The sequence below is a fragment of the Gracilinanus agilis genome, chromosome 1 (genome assembly GCF_016433145.1).
Source record: "Gracilinanus agilis isolate LMUSP501 chromosome 1, AgileGrace, whole genome shotgun sequence".
Classification (NCBI taxonomy): domain Eukaryota; kingdom Metazoa; phylum Chordata; class Mammalia; order Didelphimorphia; family Didelphidae; genus Gracilinanus; species Gracilinanus agilis.
The window spans coordinates 252,463,367-252,478,209 of NC_058130.1; the positions used below are offsets into that span (position 1 = coordinate 252,463,367).

General features: G+C 41.3%; 1 protein-coding gene across 1 annotated transcript in view; it reads right to left on the bottom strand.

The window, feature by feature from the left end:
* Nucleotides 1–10,625: 10,625 nt before the first annotated feature.
* Nucleotides 10,626–14,843, bottom strand: part of FRMPD1 (FERM and PDZ domain containing 1) — an 86,735-nt gene continuing 82,517 nt past the window's right edge. Inside the window, exon 15 of the mRNA XM_044660930.1 lies at nt 10,626–13,175. Coding sequence (XP_044516865.1) covers nt 10,747–13,175 — 2,429 coding nt within the window. The 3' untranslated portion in view covers nt 10,626–10,746. The remainder of the gene's footprint in view (nt 13,176–14,843) is intronic.

Consider the following 14,843-nt stretch of genomic DNA (forward strand, 5'->3'; position numbering starts at 1 on the left):
AAAGGAGAGGGAGAGGAGGGAAGGAAGGAAGGGAAGGAGAGAGGGAAGAAGGGAGGGAGGAGGAAGGGAGGAAGAAGGGAAGCAAAAAAGGGAAGGTAGGAGAGAAGAAAGGAAGGATAGAAGGAAAGAAGGAAAGGAGAGAGAAAAGAAGAAAGGAAAGTAGGGAGAGAAGGAAGGAAAGAGGGAAGGAAGGAATCAAGTTTATTTTTATTGTTTAATCATTCAGTCATCTCTTTGTGACCCCCCTAGAACAGTGATGGCAAACCTTTTAGACACCATTTGCCATACCCATCTCCTGACTGGGTGCTATGCCTTGCCCACCCCAGAGACTAAGTTTCTCCCTACCTTACCCAAAAAAGGGTGGAGAAAAGGAGGGAGTGGCCCAGGCGCTCTGCTCAGGGGAGGGAAGAAGCACTCACATTGGGTTGCTGGGTAGAGGGTCTGGGAGGTACAGTGGTGAGGGGGAAGGGAGCAGCTCCGTGGAGTCCCTCTGCCTTTCTAGTAACTAACTCTGGTGGGCGATGGTGTATGTATGTGCTCACAGAGAGGTCTTTGTGTGCCATCTTTGGCACTTGTGCCATAGGTTCACCACCAAAGCCTTGGAACATGCTATCCATGGGGTTTTCTTGGCAAAGATAATTGAGTGGTTTGTCATTTCCTTCTCTAATGGATAAAGGTAAACAGAGGTTAAGGGACTTTGACCAGAGTCACAGAGCTAGTACATGTCTGAGGCTAGATTTGAAGCCAGGTTTTCCTGACTCCAGATCCAGGGCTTTATCCACTTTGCCATCTAAGCTGCCTCAAGCATTTAAGTGCTTGGTATGTGTCAGGTACTTTACAAAGACTATCTTACTTGATCCTTGCAATAACCCTTTAAGGTGGGTGCTATTATTATCCTCATTTTACAGTTGAAGAAACTGAGGCAGAGGTCAAATGACTCACTCTGAGTCCCAGTCAGTACATACCTGATGCTAGATTTGAACTTAGGCTTTCCTGACTCCAAAGCCCTGCCCAGCAATGACATTCAAAGATGTTCCTATACATTTCACTAAGGAAGAGTGACACTGTTTGGACTCTGTTGAGGAGTTGAAAAGGGATAGAATTCTGGAGAATCCCACGAACTAGGGCTCTGGGGAACTTCTCTTTCAAGCTGCTGCTCAACTATCCCCTTCTACATGACACCTTTCCTGATGTCCCCAACATATAGAGTCATCCTTTCCTAATTAACTTGTATTTAATTATCTTGCATTTTCTTTTATTCTATAGATGTTTATTTTGTGTACTTGTCTTTGCTAGAGCTGGCTTTGTTCTTTGTATGTGTTGCCTTGGTTCATGGACTCAATACACACAGGATGGACCGATTGGGGGATGTGAAAGCATTGCTAAAGATTCCACGGTCTTGAGTGGGAAATTGAAGTTGTCAGAGGCACCAAGGCTGGGAGACACACCTGACTCGGGGATGGAAGGGAGGCAACAGAGGAGAAAGAGAAGGGGAACAGCTGGGTTCAGTTCATATCAGAACTAGTGGCATAAATCATTCCCCCTCCACTATCCCTACCCAGTGCTCATGGTGGAAGCAGCGGCATGAAGCATCTCCTGGCACATCTGGCACAGGTAACACTGGAGTTCTTGCCGGTGCTTCTGGCACTTTGAGGGAAAGGAACAAGGTCTCTTACTGCTCCAGGAAGTCTATGGTGGTCATACAGACCCTTTCAGGCATTGGGGATTTGGCATTTGTCCAAAAAGACAGCCGCTAGCATCCCTTCCCTACTCCTGAGTTTGTAAGGCCATGGAAGAGTGCCGAGTGGACTCAGAGTATTGTACGCAATAGAAATTTGGGAAGTTGTGGTTTGGAAAATGGCTGCATGTAATGTTTGCTGCTGATGTTCCTTGTGATTTCTTTTGCTGTTCTGATGAATGAAAATACCTTTATTTGGAGTCCACTTGTCCTGTGGTTTGGTCTGGTAATAAGGTTCATGAGTTGGAGTCTTGGCTAGGTACTGAAACAAAGTGTACTTTGAACCTGGGGGTAGTTTTAATGGGTCTGGGGGTGGGGTGAGCTACATTTGGAAGGTCATTGATAAGGGGGAGGGTATTCAGAAGAGGGTGACCAGGATGGTGAAGGCCTCTAGATCAGAAGTGCCCAAAACATGGCCCCTGAGCTTCACAAGATTCCTAAGAGCAGCCACAACCAGATTAAAATGTAATTAATATGGGGCAGTGAGGTGGCTCAGTGGATAGAGAGCCAGGCCTGGAGACAGGAGGTCTTAGGTTCAAAACTAGCCTTGGATACTTCCTAGTGTATGAGCCTGGGCAAGTCACTTAAGGCCCTTATTACTCTTTAGCCTTGGAGCTAATACACAGTATTGATTTTAAGACAGAATAAGGGTTTAATATATTTATGTGAATATATTATATAATATTTTATATAATACATATAATAATATATATTTTATTACATTGGTCATCTATTTCCAAATTACATTTAAAAAAAAGTTTTTAACCTTTACTTTCTGTCTTAGAATCCAAACTGTGTGTTGGTCCCAAGGCAGAAGAGTGGAAAGAACTAGGCAATGGGGATGGGGGGTAAGTGACTTGTCAAGGGTCATACAGCTAGGAAGTATCTGAGGCCAAATTTAACATAGATTGTATTACATTTGAAAACTAAGCTAATATATGCCTCACAGGTATGCTTGTGTATTAGATAGTGGCCCCCATTTCTATTTGAATTTGACGTTACTGCTCAAAAATATCATATGAACGTCATGTGTGTGTGGGTCAGCTGAATGGCTCATTGGATAGATTTCCAGGACTAGAGACTGGAGTTCCTGGGTTCAGATCTGGCCTCAGACACTTCCTAGCTGGGTGACTCTAGGCATCATGCAGGAGGGGGGATGTTTGCATGGGGAAAAAGGAGGGATATGATTGCTAGGTGGTATAATGGATAGAGTGGCAGGCCAAGACTCAGGAAGTGCCAGGCTAAGAACTCATCTTCATGAGTTCAAACCTAGCCTCAGACACATGTTAGCTGTGTGACCCTGGACAAGTCACTTAATCCTGTTTGCCTCAGTTTCCTCATCTGGAAAATGAGCTGGAGAAGGAAATGGCAAACCACTGCAGTATTTGCCAAGAAAATCCCAAATGGGGTCATGAAAGAGTTAGACAAGACTGAACAACTGATATCATCAGATCTTTGAAACACTGTCATGTTGAAGAGGGATTAGACTTGTTCTACTAAGGCCCCAGAGGGATAAATTAGGAGGAATGGGTAGAAGTTGTAGAGATGCAAATTTCAGCTCAATGTCAGGAAAAACTCCCTAACCGCTATAACTACTAAAAGTAGCTGTGAGATAGTAGATTTCCTCTCATTGGAGGTCTCTGAGCTGACTGTGATGACTATGGTTTAGGTATGCTCTTCACAAATTAAAGAGATGATTAGCTTCAGACACTTCCTAGCTGTGTGACCCTGGGCAAGTCACTTAACCCCAATTATCTAGCCCATATTGCTCTTCTGCCTAGAAATTGATTCTAATTGATTCTATCTTAGAAGTTAAGGATTTTTAAAGAGAGAGAGACACGAGAGAGACTGAGAAAGATGATTAGTGAACATTTAGGCACCAGTGATTAAAAAATGAACCAGCATGGTGTGATCAAATACAAATTATCCCAGACTAACCTTATTCCCTGGGTTTAATTTGTTTTTGTTTTTTTAATATATATTTTTTTAATTTTTAAACCCTAATATCTTTTATGTATATATCCTTTTATATTAATTTTTTTTATTTGTTATAGGGCTAGGCAATGGGGGTTAAGTGACTTGCCCAGGGTCACACAGCTGGGAAGTGTCTGAGGCTGGATTTGAACCTGGTTTAATTTGTTTTTGATAAATTTACTAACTTGGTGGATCTGGGGATTAGATGCAATTTACTTAGACTGATGTGATGACAAGGCCTTGTTGGATGAGTTCTGATAGCCTCTGAGGTCTCTTTCACTTCTGAGATTCTTTGAGATTTTCAGTGAGAATCTTTGGGATTGATTCTATGAGAATGAGAATTCATGATGGATTTTGAATCCAGGTCTTCCTGGCTCCGAGGCCAGATCTCTATCTATTACATCATGAAACTAAATCACAGATTAGCCTTCTTTTGGAGATGCTTATTACAGGGCTGGACTAAGGCAAGAATGTTTCTATCTGCCTGGTAGGAGTTTTTGCTATTTGCTACTTTAATTGAAACATTTGTCTGTCCCAGAAAAGCCCACAGATTGTGCTTTGAGATGTCTTGTTACTGTTTCGAGACAGCAAATTCTTAAAAACAAGAATCTGGGCCATGGCTGAATAGCCATTGGTGATCTCTTAAAAACTGTGGGGGAACAGGACAGATTTCATGACTAGAGAGAATTTTCAGAAATCCTTTCAGAAAGAAGAGAGTTTTCTTAATTATAGGTTGGAGATCTTGACTTTGAATCTTTGAAGAATTCTAGAATTAAAAAAAAAATTAAATACCCTTATTTACTTAAAAACTCTTACAGTGTGTAGAAAATCAATGACGGTGACGCAGTGAGGATTAAGGTACTTGCCCACAGTCACACAGCTAGGAAATGTCTGAGGTCAAATTTGAACCCATCTCTGGGCCAGGTTCTAAATGCACAGAGCCACCTAACTGTTCCCTAGAATGTGTTTTTAAAGGGACAGAAGATTTACAAGGCCTTGAAAAGGGAAGCAGCAGTCACCAGAAGTCTTCAGGATAAAGCAAAGGACAGCTAGGTAGCTCAGTAAATACAAAACCAGACTTGGAGTGGAGGTCTTGCGTTTGAATCTGACCTCAGACACTTCTTAGCTGTGTGAGCCTGGGCAAGTCACTTAACCCCGATTTCCTAGCTCTTTACCACTCTTCTGCCTTGGAAAACAATACTTCTGTTCATTCTAAGATGGAAGGTAAGGGTTAAAAAAAAAAAAAGGATAGGTGAAGCCTAAATCTAGGGGTCTGTATCCCAAAAAGATTTTTAAGAAAAGGAAAAGGATCTATATGTACAAAAATATTTATGGCAGCTCTTTTTATGGTGGCAAAGAATTGGAAATTGAGGGGAATGACTGAACAAGTCACTGTGGTATGTGACTGTGATGGAATCTTATTGTGTCATAAATGATGAGCTGGATGCTTTTAGAAAAACCTGGAAAGACTTAAATGAACTGATGCAGATTGAAATGAGCAGAGAACATTATACACAGTAACAGGAATATTTCACGATGATATACTGTGAAAGACTTAGTTGCTCTCTGCAATACAAAGATCCAAGAGAATTCCAAAGGACTCATGATGGAAAATGCTGCCCACCTCCCAAGAAAGAACTGATGGAGTCTGACTGGAGATCACAGCATGCTATTCCTGACTTTATTTTTTTCATGAATTTTTTTGAGGGGGTCTATGCATTCTTTCACAATATGAATATGGAAGTATGTTTTGCAAGGCTACACATATAGAACAAATCTAATCGTTTCCTTTCTTGGTGAGAGAGGAGAGAGAGAATTTGGAACTCAAAATTTTTGAAAATATCAAAAATTATTTTTACATGTATTAGAAACAATAGGTCCAGACCAACCTGATATCATTTTTTGACAGCATTAGTGGGCCAGGAGATCAGGAGAATGCTATAAACTTACATTTCAGTGAAATATCTAACAAAGTTGCTCATAACATCCTTGTAGACAAAATAGAAATGAATCATCCAGACTGTATTTATCCATTTTGTCTCTATCAATTAGTAAGCAGTTATTAAGTGCTTTCTATGTGCCAGGGCCTGTGCTAAGTGCTGGTGGTATAAAGAAAAAACAAAAAAATAGTTCTTGTCCTCAAAGAGCTTACATTCTAATAATAGTGGGAGTTAAAACTAATAATCATAATGGCTAGCATTTAAATAGAACTTTAAGGTTTGCAAAGTGCTTTACAAATATCTTAATAATCTTTACAAAAACCCTGGGAGCTTGGTGTTATTGTTATCTCCATTTTATAGATGAGGAAATTGAGGCAGAAAGAAGTTAAATGGCTTGCCCAGAGTCACACATCTAGTGAAAGTCTGAGGTTGCCTTTCAGCTCAGATCTTGACTCTAAGATCCAGCCATTCATTCATTGCACTATCTATTCAGATCTCATTCAATAGGCAGGGAAAAAAAGAAAAGAAAAAGATGATTAGCAGATTGATGTCAGTCTGGAAGACTGTGGCATTCCATAGGATTCTATTCCTGGCCCTGTTCTGTTCAGAATTTTTTAATAAAGCACAGATGGCATGATTATCAAATTTGCAGATAGCACAAAGCTAAGAGATATACCTAATACATAGAGTAGTTGAGTCACTTTGATCATTTAAGGCACTCTATGATTCCACTGGGGATTTTCTTGGCAAAGATACCGGAGTGGTTTGACATTTCCTTCTCCAGCTCATTTTATAGATGAGGAAACTAAGGCAAACAGGGTTATGTGTCTTGCCCAGGGCCACACAGTTAGAGTCTGAGGCTATATTTGAACTCAGACCTTCCTGACTCCAGGCCCTTGCTCTACCTAGCTGCTTCCCCAATATATTGACTATCCAAAATATCTCAAGAGGTTTGAATGATGGATCTGTCTACAAGGATATTACAAGCAACGCTGTTATAATCATAATTGACATAAATGTCCAGAATCCAAGATGAGGGGAAGTGAGGGTCTTGCTGTTGAAAACACATCTGGAGTTGTGTTCTGTTCTAGGACTACATTTTATTTAAGAAGGGCATTGCTGAGTAGAGGTTCACACAGAAGATGGCAACTTGAAAACATACCATGTGAGGATTGGCTTAAAGAACTGATAATATTTAGCACTGAAAAAGAGGACAATTGGGAAAGACATCTATCTTCTAGAATTTTAAGAGAAGCCACATTAGGCTTGTTTTGCTTGGCTCCAGAAAATGGAACTAGGGCCAGTGGGTGTAAGTTGCTGATGGACAAATGAAAAAGTTTCCTAACAATTCTAAAAATGGAAGGAGCTTTTCTAAAATTCCCCACTTCTGGTCATCTCCAAGTGAAGTCTGGATTTCCACTTGTAGCAGATTCTAGGGAGTGAATTTCAGCTTCAGGCATGGCTTGGGATAGGGACCCTCTAGGTAGAATTAGCCATTGGCTTGTAATGGAAGGAAAACGAATACCAACCTACACTAGTGAGAAAAGAAAATAGAAAATATTTAGCAGAATGAAGTATTAGATCCCAGCTAGGTGCAAAGTTCACATAAAACCAAATGCCTGTTGCCACTGAAATAACCATTCAGTCTTATGGAATTGGAAATTTTTCAGCTATAAAACTATTTTGTTATATTGCTTTTCCCCAGAAGTGCCTAACATTTCAGGCCTGGCCAATATATTGAATTATTTTAATTGATTATATTTCTATGTTAAAAAAGAGAACTTTTTTTTTTTTATCCTGTGGCAGTGGGGACGCGTAGGTGTTGAGTTACTGCCTAGAGATAGCGATGGGGAAAAAAAGAGGGAAGGGCATCAATGATAAATACATTGGGAAAAAAGTTAAGTTCAGAGGAAAATTTAAAACATTTATGAGAAGAATTTGTGAATTAATTTGTTAAATTAATATGTTTTTTTTGGGAACAAACTATATTAATATAGGGTTTCTTAAAAAAGAAAATTAAAAACAAACCTCTTCCAACTCTAAAATTCTATGATCACATAGCTAAGTGTAATGGGAACAGGGGTCTTTTGAGATCTCACAAGGGCATAGTCTACTAGTCTATTCCATCTATGATCCTCAGTCATATAAAAAGAGAAAATAAACCAAGGAGACAGCTGGCCCTAGGAAGTCACTGCAATCACCACTATTACCTCCTCTTCCTCTCCTTACAGCTATCCCTCCCTCCCTCACCCCTGGCAGAGAAAAGAGAAGGTTCCTTTGGCCAGTTTTAATGCGCATTCTTTTAGGCTTTTCCTTCAGGTTTGGAAAGAGTAAGAGAAAACCTTCCCCTGGTTTGAAGTCCACAGAGGCAGAGCCTTCTCTACATGCTCATAAGTTCTGGGCTGTCACTGACCAGTTCCCAATTCACTAAAATGCCCCCCAATACCTGATCAAAGCATGTTGAGGTGGGGGGGGCAGTGAGGTGGCTCAGTGGATTGAGAGCCATCCAGACTTCAAATCTGGCTTCTGACATTCCCTAGCTGTATGATCTTGGGTAAGTCATTTAACCTGCTTTGCCTTACCCTTATTGCTTTCTTTTTCCTTGGAACCAATACACAATATTGATTCTAAGATGGAGGGTAAAAGTTAAAAAAAAAAAAAAGCATGGAAGAAGGGAAAAAGGCTTATGTTTACATCTTTGATTTTAAGATTATATAGTAGTAGCAAATGTCACACTTGTCTCCATTTTCATTGACAGTTGGCCCAATTGAAATCTCTGAAGGTTTCTCTAAGGATCCTTTTCTTCTGTCCTGTTATCTCTCTGCTTTCTCCCAACATTCATATTAATTTTTAGGAGCAAATGTTTGATTTTTTCATTTGTTCCTTCTCTTGGGCAGGCTCCTTCTACAGGAGCTGAAGGCACTGGTGGTGTCTGATAGTAGCCACAAGGAAGTTAATGGAGTTTACTGAAAATAAAAGGGAAAATGCTCAACTGGCATTTTTGCTATCCAGTTGTTTTAGTAGGGTCCCACTCTTTGTGAGCCCATTTGGGTTTTTCTTGGCAACGATACTGAAGTGGCTTGTCATTTCCCTCTCAAGTTCATTTTACAGACAGACTGAGGCAAACAGGGTGAAGTGACTGGAGCAGGGTCACACAATTACTGAGTGTCTGAGGCCAGATTTGAATTCATAGAGAAGTCTTCCTGATTCTCAGTCCCGTGCTCTATCTGCTGAGCCACCTCACTGCCTTTAACTTCCAAGCATAGCCTTTAAAAAATATCTCTTTATATGTTCATAGGCTTAAAGCGCCTCTTGAGTTTTCTGGGTTCATCCTGTAAACAGGTATGACAATTTACCTAAATTTCTTCTCCCTTTCAATAGTCAATATATATTTAAAGATGTTTTTGGTCTTGGTTTTTTTTTTTGGGAAGGGAGGGAGGAATAATGCAAATAACATGGTTCTCAACTCTAGATTAGACAAAGGCAGGTGCCTTATAGGTAATTTTTTTTTAAACTCTTCTCTTCCATTTTAGAATCAATTCTGTGTGTTGGTTCCAAGACAGGGGAGAGGTAAGGGCTAGGCAATGGGGCTCAAGTGACTTGCCCAGGGTCACACAGCTGGGAAGTGTCTGAGGTCAGATTTGAGTCTGGGTTTTCTAGACTCCAAGGCTGTGCTACCCTACTGCCCCTACACTGACTCTTATAGCCATACCCAATTATAATTTAGTAAAAGTAACATGATTCTTTTTATTTATTTATTCACTTATAAGAGTGTTAAAGGCTAGGCAATGGGGGTTAAGTGGCCCTCCATCCACTGAGTCACCCAGTTGTCCCCTTGATATTTCTTTTTAAAACCTTACCTTGCATCTTAGAATCAATACTACATATTGATTTCAAGGCAGAAGAGTGATAAGGGTTAGGCAATGGGGGTTAAGTGACTTGCCCAGGATCACACAGCTAGGAAGTGTCTGAGGCCAGATTTGAACCCAGGACCTCCCATCTCTAGGTCTGGCTCTCAATCTCCTGAGCCACCCAGCTGGCCCCAATGATTGTTTATAATTATTGAAACTGCTAGATGAGTGTGACATTTGCTACTATTTACATATTGAAGATGCAAACATAAGCCATTTCCTCCCCTCTACCATGCTTAAAAAAAAAATTTAAACCCTTACCTTCCATCTTAAATTTAGTACTACTAATTGGTTCTAAGAGAGAAGAGCAGTAAGGACTAGGCAATGGGGGTTAAGTGACTTGTCCAGGGTCACACAGCTAGGAAGTATCTGAGGCCACCGTTTGAACTCAGAACTTCCCATCTCTAGGTCTGGCTCTCAATCCACTGAGCCACCTAGATTCCCCTCCCTAATATCTTAAAATTAAATAAATATTTCATAGTAACAGTAATCATTTAACAAGAATTTAATTATTAATGAATGATAATACTTTAACAATAAACAATAAAATTAAATAAATAATTTTAAATGGAGTGGATTTTTAAAATTTCTTGTAACAGATGCTATTGCTGTTTTCAGAAAAGTTCCAGGCACATGTTTGTTCCCATTTAGAAACTGAAAATTAGGTAAAATTATCATACCAGCTAAGAGGAGGAATCCAGAAAGCTCAATGATTGTATGCATAAATTTAGAATTAGCACCTTGGAGGCCATCTAGACCAATCTCCTGATTTTAAAAATCTCTGAGGTGCAGAGATGTTAGATGACTTTTTTTTTTCCTCTTTTCCTTTTTCTGGGAGACTCTAGCATTCATCCGGAAAACTTCCCTTTCTCTCACACCCTCCCGATTCCCAAAGCCAGGGCAGCCTCCCTGCAAACATGAAAAATACCACAGCGTGGAAAACAAGCCAAATATCTTCTTTTTCTCCTTCTATTCCCAACCTAAACGGACGTGGCCCCCCCCCCCCCCCGTCTGTCTTGCGAACCCCACCTCCTCACACATAGGATTCAGACTACCGTTCAACATCAGGGTTTATTGTGATAACTCTCTAAACATTAATGCTGGAGGGTCGTTTCTCAGGGACACGCCCACCTCGGGGTGGGGGGTGGGTCGGAGGGAGCCGCAGGCCCGGCAGGACCGAGGCTCAAAGGGCCATGGAGGCCCGGAACTTCTGGGTGAGACAGAACACGGCCGCCGTGAGGGCGGTGCACTGGCGCGCTAATAATTTCACACTTAAATCTCGATAGCCCCTCTCACAGGCCAGCTTGGCCGCCTGCACAAACTGATAGTAGGCGCAAACAACGTCCTTGAGGTTCACCATGACGTCTCTGTGCGTCCTCACGCAGCGGCCACAGTTTGTAAACTGGAGGCACAAGTCCATCAGCTGGATGAGGTTTCGGAACGTTTCTTGTACTGCGTTCTGCATTTCTTCGGGCGACTGGTCGATTTTAATCACGTGCTGACAGCTGGACATGAGCTTCTGGGATCCCGCACACAGGCTATTCCTGTTTTCAGAAAAGCACCAGGCACATCTGTCTTGGGGGTGTCTGTTCCCGTTGCCCCCAAACCGTTCTAAAATATCCTGTAATTCGACCACGTGATCCAAGAGCTGGCAAAAGCCATCCGGGGATGTGCAGAGTCCAGCCTTCAGCTGGTTTACCATTTTGGCATAATACTCGGGCCAGAGGCAGCTGTTCCTCAGCTGGGGTTCGCCGCCGCTGCAGCTGTTGCTTCGGGGGAGCTCGGGTCTCCACCGGACCGAATACTGGCTTCCTGAGGAAGGGGGTGTCGTGAGAGGGGCCGAGGACAGCGTCGTTTCCAAGTCGGAGGCGTCATCGTCCATCTCGGGGTCTGAGCCACGAAAACAAGTGGCATAGGATAACTGACAGCTGCACGGTTCCATTCCTGCAAAATCCAAGGAACAATCCGACCTGTGGTTCATGGAAACGTTAGGATTGTTTTTATGAACAAAGCATAGGAGAGGCCTCTTTGAAGAAGGAGGCACGATACTAAGGCTTCCCTTTTCTGTCTGGAAGATATTGCCACGTGCTGTGGAAAAATAGTCAGGACACTTCAGTTCTTTCAGGTTGTGATCCGTCCCCTGCCTGAAAGCATCTGCCGGGTGGCAGGAAGGTGGATTCTGTGGGTTAAAATCTACCGGTAAGAGAGGGACACCAGATTGCACCTTGGCCTTCATTCTATTGTCCAGGGGTTCTGGGACAGAGTGGCCTTCGTGAAATCTCTGCAGGCCCGACGGGATGGACAGGTGCCCATTAAAGGCATCAGCGCCTAAAGGTTTGCTTGATAGTAATAACTCCTGCTCTTGGAGGAGGCAGGTTGGGCCCTTACCAACTAAGAGGGCTGTTTCTCTAGCTTCTTCTTGTCCTGGCCATTCTCCATCAGTCTTTGCCCCAAATGTCTGCCACTTGGAGAGAGGGGCCATTTCCCCACATTGATCACTAATCTCAAAAGGCACATTAGCCAGGGACTTTTTACTTGTATCATCCGTTGAGTCTTCAGACAAATCTTTCTTGGGTTCCTCCTGAAAGAGATTAATACCACTGTTTTGATTGATGTCACAAATAGAAAAACCTGTTTCTTTGCAGTCTCCAGAAGAAGGTTGCATGAATTGCTCCCCTCTTTGGTCTTTGATAGCAGAAAAAGGCACCTCCTCTCCTGATTTTTTAACACATTCACTGTTTCTGGATAGGTCCCCTGAAGAAAAAGGCTCGAGGCATTTTTGGATTGTTTCCTGTATTGGGTTTTCAAACAGATGCCTGAATCCCACTTCAAACTGTGTTTTTATGCCAATCCCTGGGATTCCTGGTGTTCCTTCCTGTTCTTCTGGGCTGATTGTCAAACCGTCTTTGGTCCCTGCATGGGCATCAGAGGAATTGGAGGGGTGGTTCTGAGTCCTGACCCTCTGGTCCCTGTGAAGACCATCGTTTCCATCTTGAAGTTGAAAGGTTTTTTCAGAAGGATCTGACTGGCCATTTTGTTCAAACAAACCTGAAGAGAGATGATGAGGGAAGCTGCTTGGAGTGCTAGTCAAAGGGGAAATACTAGAATTTTCTTTATTTTCTGGGTCAATCCTGAGGCGAACTGCTGAAATGGAAGAAACAAAAGAATCAATGACTGATTTGGTTTCCATCGTTTCGGGCTCCATTTCCATTAAATTTGAGGAGTGGTTTTTACTCTTGGCTTCCCTGGGAGGAGCCAGTAGCCCGAGGGCCTTTGTTTCCAGCAGACCAGGCTCTCCTTGCATGTCCTGCAAGGAGGACACGGTGGGTGAGTGAGAGACAAAGGACAGGTAGGGCTCCCTTTCGTAGTAGCACATGTGGTCGACACTTTCCAGGGAACATGATGGAGCCAAAGGAAAGGTAACCTGAGATGTATAGTCAGTCTGTAAGAAAGACCTTCTTTTTCTCAGAGTTTTTGCATATTTTTTCACCCCTGCTCTTCTGTTATGTTCTCTTTTATGTGATCTTGGAGCAAGGCCTTCCTCTGAGCTCTCTCTTTTTTTAACTTTAGACCCCAGATCACTCCATTCCTCTGGAGGAACTGTGCTCTGATCTAGAGAGAAAGACAAGAAGAAAAGTACCTGGTTAGATCCCACACATGACGTGCCACCATTGCCACCACCGCAGTTACAATAAAGTTCTAGTCTCAGCGCTACGGAGAAGAGTTTTTGGTCATTCTCAGAAAGGATACTTTTTGGGACTGAATGGCAGAGTCAGATCCCTTGTCTTGTTAGTTCCCTAGCCATCATTCCGCCTTCTCTAAGTGGTTAGAGTTGGGAAGTCCTGAGCTCAAAGCCAGTCTCAGATGCTTTTTGGCCATGTAAGCTTGGAAAAGTCACTTAACCTCTGTATGTCTACATGGCTCAAAGGATAGAGTGCTGGGCCTAGAGTCAGGAAGTCCTGAGTTCAAATTCAGCCTAAGACTCTTCACTTAACCTCTGACTGCCTGACAAAAGGATCCAGTGGAGAAGGAAATGGCAAAACCACTCCAGTATCCTTGACAAGAAAGCCCCATAGGGAGCGCTGGTCCAGGGGGTTACAAAGAGTCAGCTACAACCAAGTGAAGACAAATGACAAAGCTATATATGGTTCCAACATCTTTAAAAGATGATCTTTCCCTTCATGTACATCTTTAAATTTTTATTTATTCATTTATTATTTATTTTATATTTATAAATACTTAAACTTAGATTTAAATTTAGATATTTTTTATCCATTCATTATATTATTCATTATTACTAATGACATTATAACAAATTTCCACGCATTTGTTCATTTATTATTTGTTTTATATTTATAAACATTTAGACTTAGATATTTATTTAGATTTTTAGATTTATTTAGATTTAAACTTAGATTTGGAAATTTATTTTTTTATTCATTCATTTATTTATTACCAAAGACATATTATAACAAATTTCCACACGTTTTCCTAAGTTATATGACTGAACTTATCTCCCCTCTAGCCACATCTTTAATTTTTAACAAGCTTTTGGCCTTTATATTCAGATGCTATTTTAAACTTTGAGTACGTATGTGTGTGTGTGACTATTCTGAAAGAATCACTTGGAACATGTGGTGTGTGTATGTGTATGTCTCTATATGCCCTTCGGATGGTGGAATATTCTGGGTTGGCAGAGAGAAAGAGTTCTGGCAGAAACAGAGTTAAACTTTTCACATTGAGACATTCACCATTGTGGCTTTGCTATAAGGTTGGTATAAGAAATTAAATGGGAATTTTGGGAGTGGGGTTTCTCGGAAGCTGCAGACAACACATCAAGGCCAGCATACACTTCAGAAACTAGATTAGAAACTCAGAATTGCATATTTAACCCAAAATTTACAATAAGGTACTATAAACATATATATGAACATATATAAACATAAATAATATATATTTATAATAAATAAACATATATAAACATAAACATAAATAAGGTACTATAAACATATATATATGTGTGTGTATATATATATATATATATATATAAACACTGCATAAAAGAAAAACGGAGAGAAAATTTAGACTTTTTCTCTGGTACAAAGAGAGGGCCAAAAAACTATGTGGATTTTCCAGATCACAGGGTTCCCTTAACCCCAGTGATGTGGAAGGAATAGTTATATATTCATAAAGCTTCCAACTTTCTCCGCCTAGAGACTCTAGAGCACCCGAAGCTCTAGGGGCACCATCACTAATCAGTAAGTTCTCTCTGCCTTCCAA